The following is an 11,563-nucleotide window of genomic DNA, read 5'->3' as shown; positions in this document are numbered from 1 at the left end:
CCTTGAAGATGTGACAGGTGAAGAATTTGTTCTGTTCATGAAGATACTATCAGGGTTAAAAAGCTTACAGACAGTGAGTGGCAGGCAGCAACTTGTGGAGTTGGTGGCCGAGCAGGCTGACCTGGAGCAGACCTTCAATCCCTCAGATCCCGACTGCGTGGACCGGCTCCTGCAGTGCACTCGCCAGGCAGTGCCCCTCTTCTCTGTAAGTGGTTTACTATTCCTAGTTCACCGCTTGATTACTGTATTACCTTCCTTAACATGCTTTTTTATTTTCTTGAAGACCAGTTAGATTATGGACATGTTATAGTGCAGCTCATTTGAAGTCTGTGAGTCCATTTTATCTCGCCGATTGTTTCTGTGGGAAAATATACTCCATTTTGGGGGTTTTGTTTCCTGTGGCAGTGGAACTGAAGGATGTGCTACCCTACGTATAAAAAATACAGTTTAAAAGACATGTTCTTTGCATTGAGAAGTTTCTCCCACAATTTGTTCAGAGAATCTTGGAAGAATTCAGTTCAATGTAGTTGAAAGATATTCTGCTGTTTGAGAGTTGTTTGATTTTTGTTTTCTTTTTTATGTTTGGCAACTCAATATTTTACTTAGTCTTTAATTTTTTTTTTTCTTCCAGAAAAATGTTCATTCTACAAAATTTGTGACTTACTTCTGTGAGCAGGTTCTTCCTAACCTCAGTTCCTTGACTACCCCTGTGGAGGGTCTTGACATACAGTTGGAGGTAAGAGAAAATCCCAGATTTGAGCCCTAAAAGGACATTCTGGTGTTTGTTTTTCATAGCAAGACTTACTAGTGCACTCTTTCATTGAGCTGTTGAAGGGTGACATACAGATTGTTTCCAACATTCCTTCGATGTTTGGGGTTTCTTTGCCTTGAGTGTGGGTACAGATGCACTCAGTGGGATAGTTGCAGGCCTCTCTGCCTTTTCTACACTGGCATGTACTAAATGCAGTCTTGGATCTGGTATGATGGTTATGTGCTGGGTGATCCAAGAAGGCTTTTCCGTAATCACAACACTCAAAACATTTTGCACCAGGAGGATAGCACACTTAACCTAGACTCTGGCTCAGGGTTGTACCTTGGTGACTGCCTTCTGTATTTTCACAGAGGTTCTCTTGTATGATGTTTCAAATATTCTCCTTGGTTTATATGTTTACCTCTCCTGCCAGGCAGTTTGACCATGTCTCATACAGAGAAGGCTTCCATCATCCCATCCTTGATCAAATCCAGCAAAACCCATTCTTTCTTACTAAACACCACAACCATGTCCTCTGTGGGCACTACTTTAGTGACTTGAGAAACTATGGTACATTCATATAATGGAATACTGTATAGCACGAAGGAGCAAAGATTTCATAAAATACTGTATAACATGAGTGAGATTAGAGAGTATTTTGCTGAGTGAATTAACTCAGTCTCATAAGGACAAATACTGTGTGAGGCACTGTCTGGACAGATATATAATGATTGGTCCATACAGCTGTTCAAATCCTTTCTTAAAATCTGGATTTTCAAGGCCATCCTAGATTTGCAGCTGACTTGACATCTTGCACCCAGCGGAAGCAGGAACATGAAAATGCTGATGTAGGATCTCTATTTTCAGGTTCCAAATAAAATCTTAAACCACTGCTTCACTAAATGAAGTCTAATTTCTAAGCTAGTCAGTAACCTCCTACCCAGGATGAATTGCATAGGGACGCTTTGTAGATTCAATTCGAATTTATTGCAATGGAAAAAACCTTGCCTTTTTGTTATCATTGTAGTCATTGGCTACTTTTGTGTCCTTAATATATAAGATATTTAATTTGCTAATACTTTGCATCCCTGTCTGTAATTTATGGAATCAGACCTATTACACCTTCAGACAACGATAAAGTGCATATACCTTTTTGAGAGCATTTTGCTGATTTCTCTATGAATTTCTAAATCCAGTTCAGCTCCTGGACCTAAGACATTTGTAATAATGACTGCTTAGTTGAAAGGAAATACATCCCAGGGAGAAAGAAATGTCTGAGTGTGCACCAACACTGGTTTGCTTCAGATGTTCTGGGCCACACTTGTTACATGGGATAAGTAAAGCAGAGATGACCCTTGCGAATAATGGCAGTTAACCAGTACCTCGAGTTAATCTCCATAAACTAACAGTAAATGAGGCCCACCTTAATTTTTTGCTCTCAAGAATACTCAACTAAATATCTCTATGATAAACAGACTGTCAAGATTAATTCATGTTGTTGTCTTTTTTTTTTCTTTCTCTTCAGTAATATCAATAATAATCTTTCGCAGAAAGTGTCATATGTGTTCTTTTCCTTACAAATATGATGGGAATCATAATCTGAGTTTTAGGGTCTGCCTTATCACCTTCATGCATTGTGACTTTGCCACATCACAAAATCCTCCTAATCTCTCACTTCTTTACCTGTAAAATAAAAACTTGAATCTTTGACATTTTTGGTTTGTCAGATACAGGTCTGTATAATTGAAAATAAGTAAAGTCTTATTTATCCAAAATCATTCTAATTTTACAGTCTGGTCATTCAAAAAATAGTAATAACCACTTGAATTTTATGTTTTAGGTATTGAAATTGTTGGCAGAGATGAGCTCATTTTGTGGTGACATGGAAAAGCTAGAGACAAATTTAAGGAAACTGTTCGATAAGTTGTTGGTAAGAATTTTTTTCTTTCCTATGGCATACTTGGTATATACCCCAATGTCTGAAAAGTTAAGATAAGTTTCCAGATTCTAAAGACCCAGCTTTTGAAATTTAAATAAAACTACTTCTGAAAAGCATTGCTAATTGTTTAGGGCATATGCTGACTACTTGAGTAGTTCTAAGTTTCATTATAGATTTTGTTTTAATTTTATTTTTTACTATCTTTTCCAGATAAAGGTTGCCTTTTAGAAAACCCCCAAACTGTACTAATTTTTGGCTTTGGTTTTCTATGGCTCATGCTTTGCATACAGTCTTACAAGATATTTTTATATTCATGTGAAAAAAATGAGTCTTGATTCTACTGATTGTCCCAAATTGTCTCAAAGCTCAGATTAGCATTACAAAGTTCTTTACAGTTGTTTTAGGTCTACCATCAAGGTAACTCCCAAAACCAAGTAGGTTTAGCATCAGAAAATAAACTCTTCTTTAAATCCAATTAAGTGAGGCAGTCTTATCATCACCAGTGATTTTCTGGTTTGGTCTGAGCACTTGTAGAAATGACTGAGAAAATCCATGCCAAATTGGGCAGTTAGACAGAATTGATTCAATCAAATCTGTGGTTCTTTCAGATCTGTAATACCATAACACTGAGAGTGGATACTTTTGGCAGTGCTTTGAATGCATATAAAGTCAGTAATAAAACTATATAGACTAATGTTGATAAAATATTTTTTTATATTATTGGAGGGTAATGATTAAAAGAATCAATCCTAAATTGAGTACTGACTCTTCAGCCTAACTTTTCACCTTTGAGCAATTTCCTAAGCTTAATGAATCTCAATTCCTTTCTCTGTTACAAGTGTCTAATGAACATGAGCTACTTTGAAATCATTGGTATGGATGTGTAACATAGGGGAGTTGGCAAGCTTGAGCAAGGGTCTGTAGGAGAAAGAGAAAGCCTTACGGTTCTTATCTTGGTAAATTTTGATAATTCATGTCTTAGAACACCCTATCGTAGCCAGAATGTGTATGTACAATTAGGAGTATTTTTGAAAATGACAAACGCCTATACTTTGATACCTTAGGAGTACATGCCTCTCCCACCAGAAGAAGCGGAAAATGGAGAGAACGCTGGCAATGAAGAACCTAAGTTGCAGTTCAGTTATGTGGAATGTCTGTTATACAGCTTTCACCAGTTGGGTCGGAAACTTCCAGATTTCCTAACGGCCAAACTGAATGCAGAGAAGCTCAAAGATTTCAAAATCAGGTGAGGTCTTCCTGTCCTTGGTAGAGATGGTAACTATCTTACAACTCTTAGATTTTGTTTCTGTGTTTTTTCTAAGAACACTTTACCCTACCTGACAGTATCAGCACTTACCAAGGTCTAAGTTCCCAGAAGCTCCAAGAGTTTAGATCTGGCAGGGAGGGGAAAAACCCAGAGGCAGCCCCATTTTTAAATCTGTGGAGTTTGGGAAAGAATCAGAGAATGTGAAATCCAAAAAGAAAAGTGGTTACGGACAAAAATGTCAATGAGCTAAGTTTCCTTTTCTGGGATTTTGACCTGTACTTTCCCCCTACTCAGGTACAACCACTTTGTACAGATTCTCATGTGTTCTGATTTCACTACAAGGGCCATGATTGAACTAGTTTGAAAAGCTCTCAATGAGACAAGCAGCTTAAGACATTACTCTTTAAATTAGTGATAAAATAGCTATTTTTCTGCATCAGAGATAATTTTACTACAGCAGAAGATCATTTGAGTAAACCAGTTCATGAGAGAGATGACATACTAATTACAACCAATTCTTCATTTAGGCTTCAGTACTTTGCACGAGGCCTGCAGGTTTATATCCGACAACTTCGCTTGGCTCTGCAGGGGAAAACAGGAGAGGCCTTAAAGACAGAAGAGGTAAGGGAACTGGCTGCTAGCTCCTGTAATAATACCACTTATATAAGTCTTAAATATGAATGATAATTTAGGCTACAAACTCGTGTTGAAATGTGAGATTTCACTTAAGTATAAATCTATGTTTAAGGTAGAATAATGACATTAGGAAATTTAACAACTTGCTAAGTTATATGAGAAACTTTTATCACTGTTGAAATAAGATGTTACCAAACTTAGGTGATACATGCCAGTTTTTACTGGTATTTAAGGGTCATAGTATTTTTAATTTCATATTTTTAAAACCCAGATATTTACAGTAGAATCAAAACTAAAGTTCCAATCTTTACCTAATTATAGGTGTTTGTGTTGTGATACTGGTTTTCCTTGAAGTCAGCTACTTTAATCATTCAACTCAGTCTTAATAAAACATTTTAATTGATTGTTTTGTCTTTCTACAACTTAAACTGGTTTATCTTTAAATGGTGTGAATGTAACATCCATTTCTCCTTTTCATATGAAGTACTTTATAAACCCAACCTGTTCAGGGACTGTATAAAAATTGTTTGCTTTCTTTGCCATTTCTCTATTTGTTTATAATAAAGGAATAGAAATAAACTTTATAAAGTCAACCAAGAAATTCTGTAACTGGGAAAGTTTTGGAAAGATAAACTATAATTACACTAGTTTTAACTTGGAGTGGAGTGTGCAACATAAAATGTTACTGAGGCTTTCTTTTTGTTTTGCAGAACAAGATTAAAGTTGTTGCATTGAAAATCACAAATAATATCAATGTTTTAATCAAGGTAAGTTTTCCTTACCCAACTTTTTCCCTGCTTTTTTTTTTTTTTTTTTAATTTTCGGTGTTGAGATTGTCATAGATCACCTCTCCATATTTCACAGCTGCAGTGCATTTTAATCTCCAGCAGGTCTCCAGAGGAAGTTGACTGCCCATCCTTCCTCTCCCATGGAGCAGCTGGTGGATTTGAACCATGTGCCCTTGAGCCCATAGCACAGCCTCCCACCACCGAGCCAGCAGAGCTCCTGTCCATGAATTTTTAAGTCTAATGGTACTTAACTGGTGGTACACTGGTAGAGTGCTCAGCTGGTAAATGACAGGTCAGCAGTTTGAACTCGCCAACTATTTGTAAGACAAATATACTGCAGTCTGCTCCTGTCAGGACAGCCCGGAACACTCTGTGGGGCACTTGGCACTTGCCCTGCAGGGTCACTGGGATTCAGAATCTATGCGACGCAATGGGATATTTAAGGAGAGATGCTATTATATCCTGATGTTTGACTTTTAGAACTCTGTTTACCTTTGCATTTCTTTGTGAGATGTCTGTAGCTTTTAAAGTCACAAATTTTTCATTTATTTAAAACTTAATGCTTGGAAACTACTGAAATAAGGGGAGAAAAACCAGTGTCCTCTGATTCAAAGGAAGAGAAACCATTAGACTTGGAGGTTTCTATTCATTTATCTGTTGATCTTTATGTCATTTTATTGGGTTCTTTTCTGTTATCAGTAAAACCCAGCTTTGTGCACACCAAGAATGGATTGTATGTTGTGAGTAGCACATGAAATGTTTTCACTAGACTTCTTTTAACTTGTTTGTTAAATGGGAGGCTTTCTCCACTATGGGTTCAGTTAAACCTTACCATTAAGTCATAATTTCTGGTCAGTTCTTTTTTTTTTTTTTTTTAATTTTTTTTTATTATTATTAAATTTTATTAGATTTAATGAACATTTACAGGGATTTTGGGTTTTCATTCCTTCATTGCTGCACCATTCTCTCCACCCTCCTCCCCAGTTCGTTCTTCTTCCCCCGCCATCCGAATGTCTGTTTTAATTGTCCAATTGCCACAGTGCTTATCAAAGTCAGTTCTGATTAATCTCCTTTGTCAGTGTGTCCTTTGCCATTCCCTATCACTCCTCCCTGAGAGAGACTTCACCCTGAGTCATAAGGAAAAGGGGATGGCGTATTCTCTTAGCTACTTCCTGCTGAAAAGGGACGCTGTGGGTTTCAGGGTGAAGATCTTCTCTCACTACTCTAAAGGGCCCCTTTGGCAGTAGGAAACACATAGACTATTATGGAGATTGATTTTGGAATTTAGATGCACTGTTACTGATTGTGATTAGCCGTACATGTTCATATCTTTAAAGATGTATCATGGGAGTGTTGCAACCTAGAAGACACAAATTTAACAAGTTATAAGTACATGAGTCAAAAATTATGGAAAAGTAAAAGATTCTTTCGTTGTTTTACAAACCCTACCCCAGGTCCCCTCCACCATGTAGCTATCGCTCTAGACTCCTGTGATGACAGAAATACCTAGTCACATATCTCTTTTAAACAGTTTTCTCCCTCCTCTGTTTCAATGCAGTATACATTATTGAACCCATCTTACTCAGTCTCTCCCCAACCCCGAGGTTAGTCCCATTCTACAACAGTGGCATCATGTAATATTTGTCCTTTTGTGACTGGGATATTTCACTCAGCATAATGTTCTCCAGAGTCAACCATTTTGAGTAATATTGCATGAATTCCTTGTCTTTTAATGCAGCATAGTATTCCATTGTCTGGTCAGTTCTTGATCAGTTCTTTTTAACCTTCATATGCATAACAAATATAGTTAACAATGAAGAGAAGTGGAATCCCAGAATACTTAATTGTGCTCATGCAAAACCTAGACTAAAAGGCTATTGTGAGAACAGAGTAAGAGAAGACTACATGGCTTAAAATTAAGAAAGGTTAAAAAAGAAATATATTAAGAAAGGTTTGCATCAGGATCCTTTCTCTATAGCTGTTTAATAGTTATACTGAGCAGTAAATCTCATAGGCGGAGACTGTCTATCTTTTTTCTGCATAGACCTGGGGAATCAAACTGTGAACCTTTGGGTTAGAAGCTCAACCCCTTAGCCCTAAAGCCTCCTTCTAGAACTTGCTAGTAGGGCAACAGATTGGTGTAATATGAAAGAAAAAAAATTGTTTGATTTTAGGTTAGAATTATTTAGACCTTTATTTTAGTCCTCCGCTTACAAGTTAAGAAAACTAAGCTAGTGACTTCTCCTAAAATCTTGCTATAGAAATACCTCCTCACTGGATCCAATCTTAGCTGAAGATTTTTTTTTCATATTTTTTTATTATTAATTTTAATGAACATTTACAGAGATTTTGGATTTCCATTCATTCATTGTTGTATTTTTTCTCCCTGCCCACCCCTCCCCCAGTTCGCTCATCTCTTTGAAAAGTAAAAGAAAAATTCTTTCATTGTTATACCATCTCCCCCACCAGTCCACTCCACTATGCAGCCTTTATTCTGTACTCTTGTCATGATAGTAATACCTAATCATGTATCACCTTTAAACAGTTCTCTCATCTGTTTCAATGCAGCATACATTATTTATCCCATCTTTCTCAGTCACCCTCCAACCCTGATGTCAGTCTCGCCTTACAACTGTGGCACTATGCAATATTTGTCCTTTTGTGACTGAGATATTTTACTCCGCATAATGTCCTCCAGGGTCATCCATTTTGTGTAATATTTAATGAGTTCCTTGTTTTTGTTCTATCCATTCATTTGTTGATGAGCACTTGGGTTGTTTCCAACTCTTTGCTATTGTGAACAAAGCCGCTCGGCTGAAAATTTTTTAGAGTTGTGCTTTTGATAAATCTTTCACCAATTTTGTCTCTTCAGGATCTCTTCCACATTCCCCCTTCTTATAAGAGCACAGTAACATTATCCTGGAAGCCCGTACAGAAGGTTGAGTTGGGGTAAGTATATTTTAAAAAGATTTGGATAGGATTTATAACTTACATGATTTGTAAACATCAAAAGCAATTTGGTTGTTACATTTAGTGTACAAAATTTAAATTGTTAAATTATTTTTTAAAAGTGAATATATTATTTAAAAAACAAAACCCAACTCTAGTGTTTTCAAAGTATACTAGTAAAATGCAACCCTAAAACATCTGTGGCACTAGTAGACTTTGTGACATATGAATCATTTTGATAGAATGTGTAGTGTATTTTAAGGACTTGTCAATGCTGATAATAATCTCTCTATAGCCACGCGACAGTTAATTTGATCACATCAAAATGTTATTTCCTTTTTCCTAGTTTTGACTGTTATTTCAGTTTATCTTGCTATGATCATATAGTGGTTAGTATTCTGCATTGTGACTATCATTTTAGTGTATCTGTAATAGCTGTTTTTGCTAGATTATTAACATACTGCTAATAGATCCTCAGGTGTAAGTGAATGTTTTTTATTCCTCTTCTTCCTACTTACTGTTACAGGCAAAAGAGAGCCAGTGAAGATACAACTTCAGGTTCACCACCCAAAAAATCTACAGGACCAAAAAGGGATGCCAGACAAATTTATAATCCTCCTAGTGGGAAATACAGCAGCAATTTGAGCAACTTTAATTATGGTGAGCGTTTCCGTTTGGGTACAAGTAGTATGTAATATTGGGCAGAAATTTTGTTATACTTAAAATTTTACTGTTAATGATATATTGTACCATACTCTTTCAGGTGACTTCTGTAAATTAACTTGGGGATTTAGGGCATTTGGGGGGGGGGGAAATCCTTCTCTCCCGCCCCCCTCCTTAACTCACCCTTGTACTCTGTGATTTGAGCCTGCATCACTGAGTAAATAGAAAAATAGGCCTCTTGGTCTCCAGTAAAAGAAAGGAAGTTAGCCAGAACCACCCATGTTTTGCCTTACATTTTCATTTTAAGGCAAGATATTTGTGTGTTTTTTTCTTTCCTCCCCCCACAAGGCAAGATATTCCTATATTAATTCTTCTTTTGAGATACAGTTCTTCACCTCTTTTATCTTTTAAGAATATAAAAATTATTAAGGTTCTCTGGTGGCCTAGTGCCAAGGAACTGCAACTACAATCCCAGAGGCGCACGGTTCGAACCCACCAGATGCTCTGCTGGGGAAGGAGGAACAATCTCCTGTACAAGTCAGATCTGATTTGACGGTACACGCGTGCGCGCGCACACACACACACACACACAAATTAAAAAACAAACAAAAAATTATTAAGGTGTAATTTTAACTGGAAGTAATGGATATTTTTTAAGTTGGTAAAGTTAGTAATAGAAACTTAAAACCATTGAAAAGACCATGGAAATAGAAAGAGATCCTTTAAGATGAAATTGGAATTGGTTGGAAGCATTTTAATAGTTTGTTATTAGCATAGAACTGCTGATATTGTTATCAGTGAAAATATTAAGTATGTTGATAGTAAATTAACTGAAGGATAGAGGATGACTTTATTTTCCTCACTAATATGGTACCAGCTGGAAAGAATGTGTAGATGTATGTAATTATTGTTGTATGCCATCCAGTTTGGAACCGACCCATAGCTGACTGTACAGTGGGTATTCAGAAGCAGTAAATCACACAAGAGGAAAGTGCCTATCTTTCTCCTGCAGAGCAGCTGGTGGATTTGAGCCATGTTTCTTTGGGATTGTACCATGGCTGCTTACCACTAAGCTACCAGACCTCCCTATAAATGTGTGCTGGTGGGGTGTGTGTGCTCGCATGCGCGCGCACGCTCACTCTCTCTTCTCTCTGTGTGTCCATGTCTACAGACACACTCACACTCTGTACATACATAGGTGTATAGACATGTGCACACACTACTAGTAGTATAGGGAGCTTTACTGACCTAGTATTACCTATAATCCCAATGGGGCACAGTTCAAATTCAAGAGCTGCTCTGTAAGGATGAGAAGTCTCCTCCCATACAGTTTACTGCCTCTGAAAACCTGCTGGAAGTTCAGCTATGAGTCGGTTCTTGAAGGCACACAGTAACCGTAGTAGTAGAGGCACCAGCCACTCTGAGGGAGAAAGATGGGCAGTCTCCTCCAGTGTGATTTACTGCCTCTTAAAACCTGCAGAAGTGTCATGAGTTGGCTCTGAATTGGCGGCACATAACAACTAGTAGTATACGCATCTATCAACACATTTTTCCCAGTGGTACTATATTCATGGAAAAAAATTACCTTTCTTCATAGATGGGGCAAAATATAGTAAAAAAAAATGTAGGATTATGGATTGAAAACAGCAACAAACTCTTTTTACTGCTACTGACATGATTGCTGCAGGTAGTAAGTTTGAAAGTTTAATGAAGAGACTTGACTCTGGTTTGATGAAGCACCTAATTAAGAACTTAAGTATGATGAAAGGTACAGTTTCAGTGGCTTTTTTCACTGAAAAGGTTCCTTTGAGAAAGAGTTCTCTGGAGCTGTCAGAGACTGACCAATGCACTTGACTTTGATTTTACCCAATGAAACAAGTGACTCCATTTATTTACTTTTTCCCCGCCTCTTCCCTATAGATGTTTCATTTCCAGTAATAAGCTGGCCACTATCTGTATACCTAGCACTTTAGCAGTACTCTGTGCAGCTCACGTTGCTACAAAAGCAGTGAAAAAAGCTATCCTCACCTGTGTCTATATTTATTTGAGTCTTAGGGGTTGAAATATTGGGACCAATTAATAAGAAAATGTCTACTTCATTTGAAAAGTGTATTTTCAACCTAGTCTAATTTTTTAAAATTGATAGACTAAGATGTTTTATATAAGTAGTACTAACTTTTAAAAACTGTTAGCTTTTGTACTAATTTCATTTTAAGTATAATAAATTTTATAGTTTCAGTAACTGCCTTTGATAGTGGTGGGGGCCAAAATGCAAACTAAGAAGGGGTAAAATTTTTATAATATTGTCTCCTTAAACTTCACTAATAGCACATTTAATTGAGCTGTTTTCATGAATGTATTTGGTACCTTGCCGTATGTATGTATGTACAGCAGCTGTGCAGAATAGCAGAAGAACCAGCTCTGCTTTTACAGAGCTCACTGCTACATTCTTCCGGGTTTGCTTTACTATAAAGTCCTGAGCAAGACCTAAACTCTTGTTCGCTTTTTCTCAGAGCAGAGAGGAGCCTTCAGGGGAAGTAGAGGTGGCCGAGGCTGGGGAGCACGAGGAA

The 11,563-nt window shown here is 37.2% G+C and overlaps 1 protein-coding gene across 1 annotated transcript in view; it reads left to right on the top strand.

Annotated features, from left to right (window-relative positions):
* The window catches only part of LOC102860031 (apoptosis inhibitor 5-like), a 29,458-nt gene extending 17,895 nt beyond the window's left edge, over positions 1-11,563 (top strand). Inside the window, exons 5-11 of the mRNA XM_006896756.1 lie at positions 2,634-2,681; positions 3,755-3,936; positions 4,485-4,578; positions 5,304-5,360; positions 8,254-8,330; positions 8,857-8,990; positions 11,512-11,563. Coding sequence (XP_006896818.1) covers positions 2,634-2,681; positions 3,755-3,936; positions 4,485-4,578; positions 5,304-5,360; positions 8,254-8,330; positions 8,857-8,990; positions 11,512-11,534 — 615 coding nt within the window. The 3' untranslated portion in view covers positions 11,535-11,563. The remainder of the gene's footprint in view (positions 1-2,633; positions 2,682-3,754; positions 3,937-4,484; positions 4,579-5,303; positions 5,361-8,253; positions 8,331-8,856; positions 8,991-11,511) is intronic.

Source organism: Elephantulus edwardii, unplaced genomic scaffold (genome assembly GCF_000299155.1).
Source record: "Elephantulus edwardii isolate Elephantulus edwardi_28Jun2011 unplaced genomic scaffold, EleEdw1.0 scaffold00189, whole genome shotgun sequence".
Lineage (NCBI taxonomy): Eukaryota > Metazoa > Chordata > Mammalia > Macroscelidea > Macroscelididae > Elephantulus > Elephantulus edwardii.
This window is presented reverse-complemented; position numbering and strand designations above follow the sequence as displayed.